The 16,667-nt window shown below is 41.5% G+C and overlaps 1 protein-coding gene across 1 annotated transcript; it reads left to right on the forward strand.

Annotated features, from left to right (window-relative positions):
• Positions 1 to 966: 966 nt before the first annotated feature.
• On the forward strand, positions 967 to 5,751 carry LOC149459395 (acidic mammalian chitinase-like). The gene is made up of 9 exons (XM_089681101.1): positions 967 to 1,164; positions 1,926 to 1,982; positions 2,067 to 2,232; positions 2,341 to 2,465; positions 3,818 to 3,941; positions 4,339 to 4,524; positions 4,868 to 4,987; positions 5,070 to 5,211; positions 5,376 to 5,751. Exons 1-9 carry the CDS (start codon positions 1,088 to 1,090, stop codon positions 5,645 to 5,647), a joined length of 1,269 nt encoding a protein of 422 aa, XP_089537227.1. The 5' UTR covers positions 967 to 1,087; the 3' UTR covers positions 5,648 to 5,751.
• Positions 5,752 to 16,667: the final 10,916 nt, after the last annotated feature.

Below are 16,667 nucleotides of genomic sequence, written 5' to 3' on the forward strand. Positions count from 1 at the left end.
CTCCATGACCAACCGACCTGCCTGCCCACATGGGTTGTGGGTACACAAAACTCTCTATATAGGAATGCTATCAGAGTAGCTAGGCAGAATCAGGGAAGAAGAAAGAGAAAAGAAAAAGAGAAAAAGAAGAAAAGAAAAGGAACAGGAAAGAAAAAAAGAGGGGAAAAGAAAGTCCATCTGAGCCCACTCCTCCTGCACGCACACCTCAATCATCTGAAAGTTGGAGGTATCTAATCCAGAGATCCCATACACAATGAAACTGTGAAGACCGATCTGTCAATATGCTGACCAGATTATCATTAAGCATGATCCACGTCAGCTTACGTTTCATGACATCTAGGTCCACCACTGATTTCATCCAGGCAGTCAATATGGCAATATTTGCCGCAAGAAACATAAAAAAGATTAGGGTCTGAGTGTGTTATGGAACATCAGCCACAGGCTCAATAAAAAGAGCCATTCTGGGGTTTTCACTGTATTTACTATACTCACCGAATATATCAGCGCATGAACACTTATCCAAAACCTCAATGAGAGATTTTAAGTATAAAGTATATAATACTTAATAAATTAATGTAATGTGCCTTAAATTATTTTTTGTTTTACAAAATAATATAAGTCACCCTATAGCTAAAATGATATATCTGCATAAAAAAATGTTGTTGATTGAACCTAAATACTATATTCAACAAGCATTAATGTATTTCTTTTAGGGCTGGCACTCCTGCTGAATGCTCAGCTAGGTAAGAACAATATTAAATATCTTTTAAGAATAATTGTTATTAAATCATATATTGTAGCAGACTTTTACATAAATTAGCATATATCAATATTAAAGCTATTGATAGAAAAACAATTGTTGGGAACATTTAAACTATAAAAATGCATTCATGATACTATAGTGTCAACATATTATGCCGCATTTTACACATTATATATATGCATGTTATTGCTCCACCCAGGCTCTGCCTTCGAGCTGTCATGCTACTTCACCAACTGGGCCCAATACAGGCCTGGACTGGGGAAATTCAAGCCTGACAACATTGATCCATGCCTATGTACTCACCTGATCTATGCCTTTGCTGGAATGTCCAACAATCAGATCTCCACCATTGAATGGAACGATGTCACCCTGTACAGCTCTTTCCAAAACCTGAAGAACCAGTAAGTGGTACATTCCTAATGTTAAAAACAGAGAATAGTGTAGATGACAAGTTCTTAGTAGTATTAAAACACATAGGTGCTTAACTGCAGCATTATAATGCTATTAGTCTAAAAACAACATTTACACAGTTGTAAAACCACCTCCAGTGTTGCATCTACTATGGCAATATAATAAAGGGGTTAAAACCAAACTACACCATAAAAATTGATATATGATTATGCTAATTCAGTTTAAACCCCCTGCTGCTAGAGATTGCATACACAAATATAAAAGAATGTTTCCATTTCAATAATCTTATGGTAATTGGTTACAATAGAAAATTATGGTTTACAAGTATAAGTACTTACAAGTACTAACCATATAAAATGACAATAGTATTTCGCTATAGTTGCCACTTAAACTAAGAGCAACAGATCTGTCAGCATAAAGTAGTCATAAATAATTGAAGCAACAATATTTTCCACCGCATATGAACTAATGTAGGTGACTAACACAGATGATCTCATATATTATTATTAACATTACTAGAAACAATTCAAAAGCAGAGCATCCCTCTGAATTAATTGGTATACTATATGTATTCAACTCAGTATCAATCTGCTACAAAGTCAGTGAACTCATTACACTATTTGTTATAAAAGTTTACCCTTGTAACTAATACACTACAGGAAGTTAATATTTGAATTTTCCAAGTTTTAACAGATTACTTTTGAAAAAAGTTGAATCCTTCACAAATTGTTAATTCAATTTCTGTTTTCAGGAATGGAAACTTGAAAACTCTGCTAGCCATTGGAGGGTGGAACTTTGGAACTGCACCGTAAGTATAATTCAGATAATTATATTGTGAGGATACAGGATTACTCATACTCTAGCAAGTGTTATTTTATTTCTCTGTCTCTAGTTTCACTCAGATGGTCTCTACTGCTCAAAACCGTCAAACATTTATCTCATCTGTGATCAAATTCCTGCGTCAGTATGGGTTTGATGGGCTGGACTTTGACTGGGAATATCCTGGATCAAGAGGAAGCACAGCTCAAGACAAAGGCCTCTTTACTACTTTGGTTCAGGTAAGATCATACATAGCAGCTTCTGGGAAGAAGTAAATGACCCTAGGGTCATACAGTATATAACTGACTCTAAATAGTCATGAAATAAGATCAATTTTATGTTAACAGGAAATGAGGGCAGCCTTTGAAACTGAAGCTTCACAAACCAACAGACCAAGACTCATGGTGACAGCTGCTGTAGCTGCTGGTATCTCCAACATTCAGTCTGGTTACCAGATCCCACAACTTGCTCAGTAAGCATTATAAAATACAACATATAATCTCATATATATAGTAACAAAGTTTTTTTTATTTTCTTGATTTTGAGGAGGTGGGTTTTGATAGTACTGGCCCATAAGGATAGATAGTAATAGAGCTCTGTGAGTTCCCTGAATCTAGACTTACAGGCTAGTATGTATTTCTACATGAAAAAAAAAAATAAGAAACCAGACAAAGTAAGTAAGGTTTATAATTAAATCAAACCAGTCTGCAAGTAAATATGTGAACCTCTGTTGCTGGCGCATTCTTTGTTTATGTATGTTCTTTGTATTGTACAAGGTTAGAAATCTGGAAGGCAGCAACTGTCCCTGATACTCCACAGCTAAAATGTCACGCTTAGGAAAAGTAACTAAAGCTAAAAAGAAGAAAATTAAAAAATTTCTGAACCTGCATGATTATAATAATTAAAGACTGACTATTCTGATTATTGCAAAATACTGACAGGTTCACTTGACAGAAAATAATTAAATGGCAGAAAATATTTAAATTAAAAGAAAATAAATGATCAAACCTAATGAAAGTACAGCATACCTGCATAAAATCTAGTATGGGCAAAAGTTTGCGTTCAAGACAGATTTGGTCTGATTGGAGATCCAATGACAACATAGCACTGTTTGTGATACTTTTTTTTTTATTATTTTCACTAACAGCTAATTTTTCAGGACTCAGTTGTATTGATGAAAGTGCACCTAATATAGATACAATGATCTTCAGCAGACTCAGTGAAAGAAAAAAATTAACAAATGCATTGTTTGACTCAGACATGAAGGATTAAAAAGTAGCCATGGCTTAGATAAATGATAGGATTCTTCACTATATTCATCTGCTTGGCAAAAAATGGATGAATGGATAGCTAACATGTCTAGTAGTCAGAGCTGGATCTCTGTGCCAACATAGGCTGAGTCCCAGGGAAGCACACAGCAACCCATGTATCATGTTTTAGACTGTCGGCAAGGTATTTTTGTGAAAGGTTCCAGAATGGTGGCCTGCTTACTAGAGCATAGCAGCTAAGACCTCATTATGTAATCTTTTTAATTGATGGGTAATGTGTACTTTCATTACACCCAGTCTAGGTCCAAACACCTGGATCCTAAATGGTAAAAGAGTAAAGATTTACCCTACTCTTTTAGCGTCCTAGACGTACTGTCAAGAATGAGTAGATTGCCTCTTTCAGTATCTCTACCTCTAGCAGTGTGCCATTTGTGGCTAAGATGCCTGATCTTTTTCATGTGAGGCTAATCCTAACCAGCTGAATGGGGCTGGAAACAGTTTTGATAGCAGTGTTCTGTATATATATCATTCAAATAATAGTTTTTCCAATATTTAGGGCTCTGGATTACTTCCATGTCATGACCTATGATCTGCATGGCTCATGGGAAGGTTACACTGGAGAAAACAGCCCCTTGTATTCTAACCCCTCTGCCACTGGTTGGAACTCCTACCTGAATGTGGTTAGTATTCATCAGACAATAATGTTAATATACTAAAGCAGATAAGTGAAATTACTTGAAAAATGTGTGCATGTTCAATTCAATTATCAAATCATTGGAAAAGCATCTGCATTAAATTACTGTACTGAGAAATGTACAGGAACTTGCTTTTCATATGTTTGGATACTCTAAGTGAATAGTCACATGTTTTTGAGTGAAGATTCTCTACTTCTAAATCAGCCTCATGTCAATAATGTTGCTGAGATGATAAATGCAAGTGCATCTCATCTGAACAATTTTAAAATATGTATCTGTAATCAACATATCACAAAATAATAGTTATCTATAGCAACCAAAGTTGCAACTGTATTTTCATGCATAAGCACAAATACACGGACTAATATATCTTCCCCTACAGGATTATGTCATGAACTACTGGTTGAACAATGGTGCACCAGCTTCAAAACTCATTGTTGGCTTCCCAACCTATGGACACACCTTCATCCTGAGCAATCCATCAAACACTGCTATTGGTGCCCCTACTTCTGGACCTGGCCCTGCTGGACCTTACACCAGACAATCTGGATTCTGGGCCTACTATGAAGTAAGATTGCATGGTTATTTTGCAGGAGACTACATTTTAGAGATATTTAGGAGATATTTACTTATCACATGGCATTTCTAAAAGTATCCTTTAATGCCTGATTTAAATGATTATACTTTAGAATATTCTTAATATTTAAATCATGCATTACGCTGGTAGTACTACCTCAGTGCTGCTTTCAATTAAGCATTTTTAATGTAGAAATGTATGTATTATTAATTTATATTCTCCATTCAATAAATTTCATAGCCTGAATACATCCATTTTGAATGGGTCACTGAGCCTTTTCTTGTGATCTAATAACAGATATGAATATTTGACACTTTTCTTTGAATTCCCTCAGATCTGTACTTTCCTGAAGAATGGAGCTACCAATCAGTGGTCTTCTGCTGAAGATGTTCCTTATGCCTACCAAGGGAGTGAGTGGTTGGGATATGACAATCAGAAGAGCTTCCAGACAAAGGTGATTTTGTTTTACAATAAAATGGAAAAAGCCAAAACATAGATACAGAATCTTACACAAGTTTTCATTCTTTTACCTCCAGGCTGAATGGCTGGTGCAGAACAACTTTGCTGGTGCAATGGTTTGGGCAATTGATCTGGATGATTTTACTGGTACTTTCTGTAACCAGGGCAAATATCCTCTGATCAGCACCTTGAACCAAGCTCTTGGTATACAAGCTTCTGGTGAGTCATAAATTTAGTTCATACAGTATCTACAATATATATTTTCAACTGCTGAAGTTTTTTTTAAGTGTTTCTGTGTACAGCAATTACATGAACTCTTAATTCAATAATTATTAAAAAAGGTGTTCAAACACATTCTGATATTCTTCTATATTCCTTTACAGGTTGCACCCCTCCCTCTTCTCCCATTGCTCCAATCACAGCTGCCCCAGCAACCCAGCAACCCAGTGGAGGAAGCTCTAGTGAGAGCTCTGGCAGCAGTTCCGGAAGTAGCTCAGGAGGCAGTGGGTTCTGTGCTGGGAAGGCAAGTGGCCTCTACCCAGTAGCTGGGAACAAAAATGCTTTCTGGCATTGCTTAAATGGTATCACCTACCAACAACATTGCCAGACAGGTCTTGTTTTTGACCCAAGCTGTGAGTGCTGCAACTGGGCATAATAAGAATCTTCTACAGTACAACAGCTAGCGTAGTTACTACTCAAGTTACAAGGAGACCAAATAATTTCAGTGCTACAATAAATAAAGTATTTAGCATAATCAAACTTGTCTGTGTGTTATTGTCAGCTGTGTGACATAGTTACATAGGTAGTCTGGCTGAAAAAAAGACAAAAGTCCGTCCATTTTAACCATCCAAAAAAAAAGAACAGGTTATGATCCTACACCCACAGTTGATCCAGAGGAAGGCAAAAAACCCAGCAAAGCATGATCCAATTTGCTCATACAGGGAAAAAATTTCTTCCTAACCCCCCGAGAGGCAATCGAATATTCCCTGGATTAACTTTACCTATAAATGTTAGTATCCAGTTATATTCTGTGTATCTAAGAAAGAAAAAATCCAAGCCTTTTTTAAAGCAATCCACTGAGCTGGCCAGAACCAACTCTTGAGGGAGTCTATTCCACATTATAGCTCATACTAAAAGCACTACTTAATAGGTTCATTGGAATCTACAGACAGTATTGAGAGACAATTTTAAAATGAGGTGATAAGACATGCCACAAAAAGTACCTTTATTCACATACCTAAACAGAGAATTTTTAAGCAAACTTTCTTGGGCTACAAGGCTCAGTAGAATGAGGAATCTTGGTCTAGAACATGACAGTGTCCACTGGTTGCTCCTGCAGCAACTGTATCCCCAGATGTTGGCCTGATCAGTGCAGACAGACACACACACCAGTGTTGTATTCATACACCTGCTGCTCCCTTGCAGCACATTTGACTCCCTGGAAGAGTGGAACTCCAAATTCTACTTAGCTCCCATATCATAAAGGCCTGCACACCTGCACAAGTGCTGATGTGGACCTAGAGTTGGAGGCTTTATCCCACCCAATGTGCTACAAATCCTCCAGGCTGCATTATTAAGTGTTCTTGCATGGCAAGACCACTTACTGTTATCTCACATATATATTCTTATTATTATAGCCAAATTTACCACCCCAACTCCTCCCACAGTTTTTACACTACATAGACAGTAATATACCGAAACGTGCGGATTGTTTCCGATTGGTGTGCTATTACTTTGTGGAAAGTTTTGCCGAATGGTTCACAAAATACCTGCGTTTTTGTGGTGAAATTGCTCCCATAGGAATGAATGGCAGAATGTTCAAAACTAGAGTGGGAGCTGACAAAAGCTAGAGTGTGAGCTGAAAAATCAGGACATGATTTCTAAACTGCCATCACTCCCTCATTTTCAAGCCCACCTACACAAATCTTATATCAAAACATTCAGCTATCCCTGCTGCCACTAAAAATGTCCACGGCTAAGCCATAGTCCTGACAGTTTTTACAATATGACCATTTGTTTGCAACTCACGCCACCCATTGATATTCATTGAAACTCCACTCTAGCCACCTCAAATTTGAAGGGCAATTTCTAAACTGCGACTGTGCCTTCATTTTTAATATTTCAGAGACATACTATGCATCAAAATGTAGGTCTGGGTCTTGTGATTCTCACAATATAAAGCTCTTTGGTGTAGGATTTACAATTTTTAAACTACAAACGTTTGAAGATGGCAACCGCCAGTGAAGTGAGCAAGTTGGAGCAGTTTGTTTTTAACCACTCTTCTCTGCCCTTGCTGTAGAGTGAGTTGCCATAGGAACCCAGGTGTGTGAGCAGGCAAGAACACTTCACACAATTTCCCCAGAAATTGTAGCTTTTCTAGTTAAAATTTTAAATGCATTTCTCACTCTATCAAGCTTGCCATGTGCACTTTTTAAATTTGATCAATCAATTGGTTAGTGTAATGTTTACTATCTTTACTCACTCCAAACACTCCACACAGTTACTCTGCCCACTCCATAAAGTTACTCTGCCCAGTCCAACCTTTTCACAGTTACTCCAGCCACTCCAACCACACAACAGTTACTCAAGCCACTCCACCCAGTTACTCCACCCACTCCAGTTGTAGACTACTGGTGGAGGCAAGAACACTTTACACATTTTCCCCAGAAATTGTAGCTTTTCTAGTTCTTACCATGTTATACTGATCATGGAAAAAACGCAAGTGTAGCACAGAGCCTTTATTGGTCTGGCTGTTTGATCTCAGGTACCATTTCCTGATAGGCACATTGCAGCCAGGCACAAGATATTTTCTAATCAGTCAGAAAACAGGCTGTGCATTTCTTTTTTGTGCTTTTAATTTTTGTTATAAAAACTTGGATAGGGTGAAGGTGAGCATAAGGACATTCTAATGAACTTGAAACTAGTAGTAGAGGACGCTAATGCTGAACTAATACATCAGGGTGAAGGCACTCTCTTTGAAGTGTAGACGAAGTGGTACTAAACAGGAACTCCTCAACAGGAACACAGCCCTGAATGTACTGGTAGTAACTTAATCTCCCAAAAAAGGCCAAAGAAAGTCTTTAAGTCCAGAAGGCTGCTACTCATTGTGTCCTGAATACTGTGCTGGTATCAGTGCCGGTTCACATATATGCAAATTGGTTGCGGTTTGATCCCCAACCAATCCGCATGACATGTGCAATAACATTGCTTCTTACATACAGTTCACATACAGTATGTCCAGTGAACTGGCAGTACGGATTCAGTGTGGTTTGAAGAATAGTCATGTATGATACCTGTGCAGTGCGGTCCGGTTCATGTGCGGATTACAGGCTATTGACTTCTATGGGAACTGTTTCTAAGTCACACATGTGTGAACACGATAAAATTCTGACCTAATCCTGTCCTGAACCTGATGTAAACCTGACATGAACTGCTGAACAACTACTGTGTCAATTAGCTGTACAACCTGAGCTTCAATCTGCACTGCACATGTGTGAATCAGCTCTCAGTCAGTTTCTGTACTCAAGCTGCCTGTATTCTGGGTCCTTAGGACACTTTCTGCAAATGCTTCAGGAGGATAGGATATAGGCCAAGCAGTAACCAGGACCCCTTAAACGATTCTCGCAGCTGCAGGTGGATTTCCCAGGGATGCCACAACCCCTTGACTGGGTCTTACTGCAACAGAAACAAGAGAGCTCTGCTCTGGGTTACAGCCTATATTTATACCTCCCCCAGCCCCCTGCTCGTCACTCATAACCCTAACCAGGGATTGGCTGGAGAAGCTGGATATGTAGGCTGGGATCTGTGTTCTTCCACCCACTCCCCAGCTCCCTGAGACACAGGGGGAAGTAACTGAGCCCACACCAGCAGATCCTAGAGCAGACCTAACTAAACCATTTGTTGCTGTCCCTGACTACAGTGAGGTCAAGAACTAAATGTAACCGTTAGTAGCATAATGGGGTGCTACACAAGTTTCTAATGAGACACACATCCCAGAGCCCCTCAACCCCTATGTATGAGAAACCTGGGTGGCACGGTGCAGCCCTGTAACAATATTCAATCTTGCTGGGAGACATTGCAAATTAATTTGTAATTGTGCTAAAATAATAATAGCACACATACACACTTACAGTGCTAGGACAGACACATAGTATACACACAGTATCAGGGTAGACACATACATACAGTGTAGTAGCAGACACAATCATACTGTCAGAGCAAACAAACATCCATACAATGTCAGTGTACACACAGGCAGGGTCAAAAGAGACACACACTATCATGACAGACACACATACAGTGTTGGAGCAGAAACAAACAGTGTAGGTGATTGACACGTGCATACAAAGTGAGGCTGACTTAGTAAAGAATCTTCACTTGATATGTTGAATATAAATGCACTTAATTTATTAGAACATATGAAAAGCAAAGTTATTTATTTCATCTGCACATCAGTCACAGTAAAAGAGAACACAACTACAATTTATTGGTTGAATATTATATTATGTATTATAATATGATATATATTATATATTATATAAGAAATCTCTGGCACATGCTAACATTTTTGTTGACACATCTACAATAAGGAAAACATTAAACAAGAATGGAGTACATGGGAGGACACCTAGGAGGAAGCCGTTGCTGTCCAAAAAGAATATTGCAGCACGTTTGAAGTTTGCAAAAGAGCACCTGGATGTTCCACAGCACTACTGGCAAAATATACTGTGGACAGATGAAACCAAGATTGAGTTGTTTGGGAAGAACACACAACACTATGTATGGAGAAAAAAAGGCACAGCACACCAACATGAAAACCTCATCCCCACTGTAAAACATGGCGGAGGGAGCATCATGGTTTGGGGCTGCTTTGCTGCCTCAGGGCCTGGACGGATTGTTGTCATTGATGGGAAAATGAATTCCAGAGTTTATCAAGACATTTTGCAGGAAAACGTACGACCATCTGTCCGCTAACTGAAGCTCCGCAGAGGATGGGTGATGCAACAGGACAATGACCCAAAGCATACAAGTAATTCAACAAAACAATGGCTGCAACAGCACAGAATATGCCTTCTGGAGTGGCCCAGTCAGAGTCCTGACCTCAACCCGATTGAAATGCTGTGGCATGACCTTAAGAGAGTGATTGACACCAGACATCCCAAGAATATTGCTACACTGAAACAGTTTTGTGAAGAGGAGTGGTCCAAAATTACTCCAGATCATTGTGCAGCTCTGATCTGCAACTACAGGAAACGTTTGGTGGAGGTTATTGCTGCCAAAGGAGGGTCAACCAGTTATTATGTCCAAAGGTTCACATACTTTTTCCTCCCTGCACTGTGAATGTTTACATGTTATGTGCAATTAAACCATGGCAACATCTAATGTTTGTGTAGTATTATGTTCAGCAGACTGTGTTCTTCTATTGTTGTGACTTAGATGACGTTCAGAGCACATTTTATACCCAAGTCATGCAAAACTCCACGTAATCCCAAGGGGTTCACATACTTTTTCTTGCAACTATATACAGCCATTTCTAGACGCAGGAGTGTGTGCGTTGGGATTTTGCACTCTGTATATATACAAGTTTAGGGTTCTGGTAGATCACAAGCTTAATAATGGCATGCAATGCCAAACTGCAGTTTCTAAAGTGAGCAAAATCCTCTCTTGTATTAAAAGAGGTATAGACTCCAGAGAGAGAGATATCATTTTACCCCTGTACAAATCATTAGTAACACCTCATCTGGAATATGCAGTTCAGTTTTGGGCACCAATTCACAAAAAGAACATCGGGGAGCTGGAGAAAGTACAGAGAAGGGCAACCAAACTGATAAGAGGCATGGAGGAGCTCAGCTATGAGGAAAGATTAGAGGAACTGAATTTATTCTCTCTTGAGAAGAGGAGATTAAGGGGGGATATGATCAACATGTATAAATACATCAGTGGTTCATATAGTGCACTCGGTGTAGAGCTATTCACCCTGAGGTCATCACAGAGGACAAGGGAGCACTCTTTACGTCTGGAGGAAAACAGATTTAATGTCCAAACACATAAAGGTTTCATCACAGTGAGAGATGTGAAAATGTGGAATATTATTATTATTATACAGTATTTATATAGCGCTAAAAGGTTTGCTCAGCGCTGTACATTATAATGGGGGACAGAACATGAGACAATACAGTAACAAAACAAAACACGAGGGATTCAAGGGCCCTGCTCTTTCGAGCTTACAATCTAGGAGGGAGGGGATAGTGGTACAGGAGGAAGTGGCTGTGGGGGATGGAGTGGTGGGAGGAGAGGAGGAGATTGGCTGTTAGGTGAGGCTTCCCCGAAGAGATGGGTTTTAAGGGTGCGCCTAAAGGTGAGGAGGGTAGGTGACAGTCTGATGGATTGGGGTAATGAGTTCCAGAGGATGGGGGAAGTCCTGGAAAAGTCCTGCAGTCGGGCGTGGGAGGTGGAGAACAGGGAGTTATAAAGTAGGAGGTCTTGTGAGGAGCAAAGATTACGGGTAGGGTGGTATTTGGGTATCAGGTCGGTGAGGTAGTTTGGGGCAGCATTATGAATGGCTTTCTACGTCAATGTTAGTAGTTTGAATTTAATGCGTTGGGCAATCGGGAGCCAGTGGAGGGAATGACAGAGGGGGGTGGCAGAAGCGGAGCAGTTGGTGAGGTGGATGAGTCTGGCCGCTGAGTTCAGGATAGACTGAAGAGGGGATAGTCTCCGATGAGGTAGGCCGGTGAGAAGGGAGTTGCAGTAGTCCAGACGTGAGATAATAAGGGAGTGAACGACTAGTTTAGTAGTGTCTGGGGTTAGGAACAAACGTATTTTGGAGATGTTGTGGAGGTGGAGCCTGCATGAGTTTGCCAATGATTGGACATGGGGTTAGAAGGACAGGTTTGAGTCTAGAGTGACACCTAGGACTTTGGCTTGTGGGGTGGAACTGATGGTGGCATTGTTGGTCGTGAGGGAGAGGGTGGGGGGGTGCACGGGCTGGGGGGAAAATCAGGAGCTCAATTTTGGAAAGGTTCAGTTTGAGGAAATGGAGCGACATCCAGTCTGATATGTCGTTCAGTAGGTGGGTGATACGGGCGGAGACTGAAGGGGTGAGTTGAGGGGTGGAGAGGTAAATTTGCGTGTCATCGGCATAGAGGTGATAGTTGAAGCCGTGGGAGTATATCAGTTTGCTGAGGGAGGAGGTGTAGATGGAGAAGAGAAGGGGCCCGAGGACAGAGCATTGGGGGACCCCAACAGAGAGGGGGAGAGAGGGGGAGGTGGTAGCATTATAGGCAATGCTGAATGAGCATTGGGATAGATAGGAGGAGAGGCAGGAGAGAGTGGAGTCTCTGATGCCAAGGGAGTGTAGTTTATTAAGAAAGAGGGGGTGGTCGACTGTGTCGAAGACTGCGGAGAGGTCAAGGAGTAGGAGGACTGAGTCGTGGTTATTAGCTTTGGCGGTTAGCAGGTCATTAGTGATTTTGAGAAGGGCGGTTTCGGTGGAGTGTAGGGGACGGAAGCCAGACTGTAGTGGATTGAGGAGGTTGTTGTCAGTGAGGTGGGCACTTAGGCGATTGTAGACTAAGCGCTAAAGGAGTTTGGAAGTAAATGGCAGCAGGGAGATGGGTCTAAGGTTATTCAGGTCGGTGGGGGTCCAGGGAGGGTTTTTTGAGTATGGGGGTGATGTGCGTGTGCTTTAGGGGGGAGGGGAATGCGCCAGTAGAGAGGGAGAGATTGAAGATGTGGGTGAGAGAACGTAGAATGGAGGAGGAGGGTGACTGGAGGAGTTGTGTGGGGACAGGGTCAAGGGGGCAAGTGGTGAGGTGGGCTTCTGAGAAGACCTTAGTAACCTCCTCAGTGGTAGCAAGGCTGAAGGAGCGGAGTGTTGAGGAGGTTATAGTGTCCGGGATGTTAGGTGTGGTGGGGGGTAGGGCGGTTGCAAGGTCAGAGGAGGGGAGAGTTGATGGGGTTATAGTGGGAGGGAGGCTAGGTGGGGAGGTAGGTTGAGCATTGGCGATGTCCTTACGGATTGCGTCGATCTTATTTTGGAAGTGATTGGCAATCTCGTGGGCGGTAAGTGAGGTACTGGGTGGGGGTGGGGGGGGAGAGAGTAGGGAGTTGAAAGTGGAGAAGAGCCAGCAGGGACAGGTGGAGAGGGTGTTGATGAGGAAGGCGGATTTGTAGAGGGAGAACGCTCGAGGGGACCTGGTTTTGCACCATAATCGCTCCAGCGCACGACTGCGTCGTTTAGGATGTTTAGTGTGGTCGTTCTGCCAGGGTTGAAGCGGTCGGGGTCTAATGCTACGTGTGGTTAGGGGTGCTAAGGAGTCTAAGGCAGCTGACAGTGAGTCGATATACGCAGTAGTGGCCAGGTCAGGGCATGACAGTGGTAGGATACTGTCGTACAGACGGTCAGCTGCAGAGTGAAGAGGGGCCGGGTTCAGGTTGCGGAGGTTATGGCGTGTGATGGTTTGACGTTTGGGGGGGGGGCGTTATAGGATGGGGAGATGGAGAACGTAATGAGGTTGTGGTCAGAGACAGGATTAAATACATGAAAAACAGATGTAAACAGTTAAAAAATGGATGTAAATGGATGAAAATTGGATTTAAACTGATCAAAAATGGATGAAAACAGATAAAAAACTGATGTAAATGAAAAACTGATGTAAACAAATGTAACTGGATATAAATGGATATGAAAACGGAGGTAAAAAGTGAAGTCTTGATCCATTTAGCTCCGATTTTGAAAAAAAAAAAAAAACGCAACTGAATTGATGAAAAAAAAACACGTCCATGTAAAAGGACCCTTACACTGAAGTAAAAAAAAAAGAAATGTGGCATAGAGAAAGCCAACATTAGCCAAATGTATCCACACCAAGGAATACCAGAAATCTCAGTGGAAATGTTTAAAAACAGATAAATAAAAGTTTTAAAACCCCTCAGATATCAGTAGTGAAGGATAGGCCATAGACTGCAGGAGATCAGGGATGTGTTACATGGTACCATTCTGTGCATTGTTGTGTGCTGTAGTACACATGCATTATGGTGCGCTGCCAAGGTGCAGATTGTGTAATTCTTTTCCATTCAGTTGTCAGTGGGGAAACCTGCTGACAGCTGAAACATTAAGACAGTTGTCACTAGTTGTCACTACTAAAATACTGCATGAGTTATTTTATCAAGTCATGAGGCCTTTAGTAGTGACAACCATGTGTTAATGTTCCCCACTGACAGCTGAATGTAAAAGAAAGAATTGGTGGCAATTAAAATAAATAAATAAATAAATAAAACAAAAAACCGGTGTGGGGTCCCCTATCCCATCCATACCAAGCCCTTAAGGCCTGGTATGGATTTAGAGGGGAAGCCCCACGCCACAATTTTTAAAAAAATGGAGTGGGGTCCCCCCCTAAATCCATACCAGACCCTTATCGAACCATGCAGCTCAGCAGGTCAGGAAAGGAAGGGGGGCCGAGTGAAAAAGTGTAGTGTGAGAAAAGACAGGGGACAACCAGTGCATAGGGAAACAGCCGGCATTTATACATTGTTGGCCAGGGAAGAAGGTGGTGGGACAAGTGCAGAAGTCCATGTTCAAGGGCAGAAAGGAGGGGGCAGCAGTTGTGAGCTACACCACGATCCCTATCTCCTACCTGGTCAGAGAGTTCGGGAGCCATAAATGACTGTCCTCTTAGTTCACTGAAAAGGAAGCTGTGACTTTGGTAGGTGATAGAGCCAGCTAGGTGCCTTTAGAAAGGTAACCCTGCGGAAGATGGCGGAGCTTTGGAGAAGACAGTGGAAGATGAGGGCAGAGACAAGGGGATTCTGTTGGGTGGGGGAGGAGGTGTGTAGAGGTTATAGCTGAGGAGAGGTGCAGATGTGGATGGATGGACTCTGTACCTAGCACTCTTTTGAACCTGGCCCAAAACTAGTCTGCCCAGAACTCTGCAGGGCACTGTGGCAGGCTAGACTAGACAGGAGAGAGCCCAATGCGCTAGCCTGCCCAGTGACTACTACTTTGTCCTGCTGTCACTCCACAGTGGCAGGACAGAGCTCTGTGGGTGTTATATGGAAAAAAATTGGGGTTTTTTGCGGTGGGGGGTGGGGGGGTGGGATAGACACTATGTTTTACCGCACTGAGTGATACCAACCCTATTGATGCCACTGGCATTGATTGATGAGTTCCTTCCTCTCACATCCTTTCTACTAAAAAGCTGTCAGGAAAAGGAAAATCCCTCTAACTGAGCCCCTAGATAGCAGTAAGAACCTAACAGTGGTTGTAACCCTATCCCACTCTATCCAAATCTAAGAAAAACATTTTACTTTAACATACACCTTAAAGTGGAACTAAACCCTTCTATCCTTTACAGCCAATGAAGCTGTCATCTTAGCCTCTTAGCTTCTATTTGCACTTGCCATGGTACTGCACATGTGATCAGTTATGACAATCACAGAACTTTAAATTGGATATTGCCTGAATTAACAATCTGAGGCTTTATTGCTTAACGCCTATCTCTGGGGAAAGTAAAAAGCCTTCCATGAAATGAGGCTACCTCTGAACTGAAAGGGTTAATTACTCTTTTAAGTCTAGGATACAGGGAAAGGAAGTTTTCCTTACCTGATTCCTGTTCCTGTTCCTCTTCTCTCTGATTTGGCTGTAGACTGTTCTTCGGTGTCCTCATGTCCACTCCATGGCTATTTTTTCTCTCATAGTTAATCTGGCTGAAAAAAGACAAAAGCCCATCCAGTTCAACCATAAAAAAAAGTTATAATCCTATACCCACATAGAGAAATGCACGGTCCGGTTCCTCTATGTGCCGCCCCTCCTAACCACACGGCCCCAGCCCACAGTGCAAATGCCCAGTGTGCCCTATGGCCAGTCCAGGCCTGTTACCTAGATCTTCTGAGTTGACTAGAGCCAGCTCTTTTCAGACATAAAGAGTGCCCCCTTGTCCTCTGTAGTGACCTGAAAGAGAATAACTCTACACTGAGTTCAATATTTGAATGTCTCTTCTCAAGAGAGAATAAATTCAGTTCCTCTAATCTTTCCTCATAGCTGAGCTCCTCCATGCCTCTTATCAGTTTGTCAGAATTCAGAAGTCTCTGCACTTTCTCCAGTTCACTTAATGATTCTGCCAGAAACACTCCTCCTGTATTAGGGTGCATACACTCTGAATAAAGGAGCACAGATATACCTTTGGACAGCAGCATTGACAGTCTGGGGATGAGGGAAGTATTAGATGCAGTAGCAGATTTAAACGCACTAACAAACTGAAATCAAACTCAAGCTAACACTTTATAAGCAGTTAGTTAACTGTTTCTTTTTTTCCTTTTGAGATAAAAGTTTTACATAAACAAAAGCAGACCATTGTAAGCACCCTGCCAATACAGGACAACTTGTTCTTATGAAGAACAGACATGCTGGTCAGATTATCAGATGAAAATGAAAGAAAGGAAGCCTAAAAACAGAAAACTGGTACAGCCATCACATCTAAGAAATAGTAAAATATAATATAATATATAATAAATATTTCCTTTTGGGTTTATTACCACTGTATCCCTCTTTTTTTGGCGTGGGGATAGGACAAATGGCCCTCCCCAAACAGGATATTGCGCAAAACTTGAAAGTAAGTAAGAGGAACAGAAACATCCCAAAGTGGAAGAGTGGGTTTGATAATAAACTTAGCCTTGCC

The sequence above is a fragment of the Staurois parvus genome, unplaced genomic scaffold (assembly GCF_062004578.1).
Source record: "Staurois parvus isolate SC_StPar_1 unplaced genomic scaffold, SC_StPar_1.0 ptg000261l, whole genome shotgun sequence".
NCBI classification, from domain to species: Eukaryota; Metazoa; Chordata; class Amphibia; order Anura; family Ranidae; genus Staurois; species Staurois parvus.

Coding starts and splice junctions, on each gene's coding strand:
- LOC149459395 (XM_089681101.1), top strand. CDS start 1,088: ATGTCCAACAATCAGATCTCCACCATTGAATGGAACGATGTCACCCTG. Junction 1,983..2,066: donor TGGAACTTTGGAACTGCACC/GTAAGTATAATT, acceptor CTCTGTCTCTAG/TTTCACTCAGATGGTCTCTA. Junction 2,233..2,340: donor TCTTTACTACTTTGGTTCAG/GTAAGATCATAC, acceptor TTATGTTAACAG/GAAATGAGGGCAGCCTTTGA.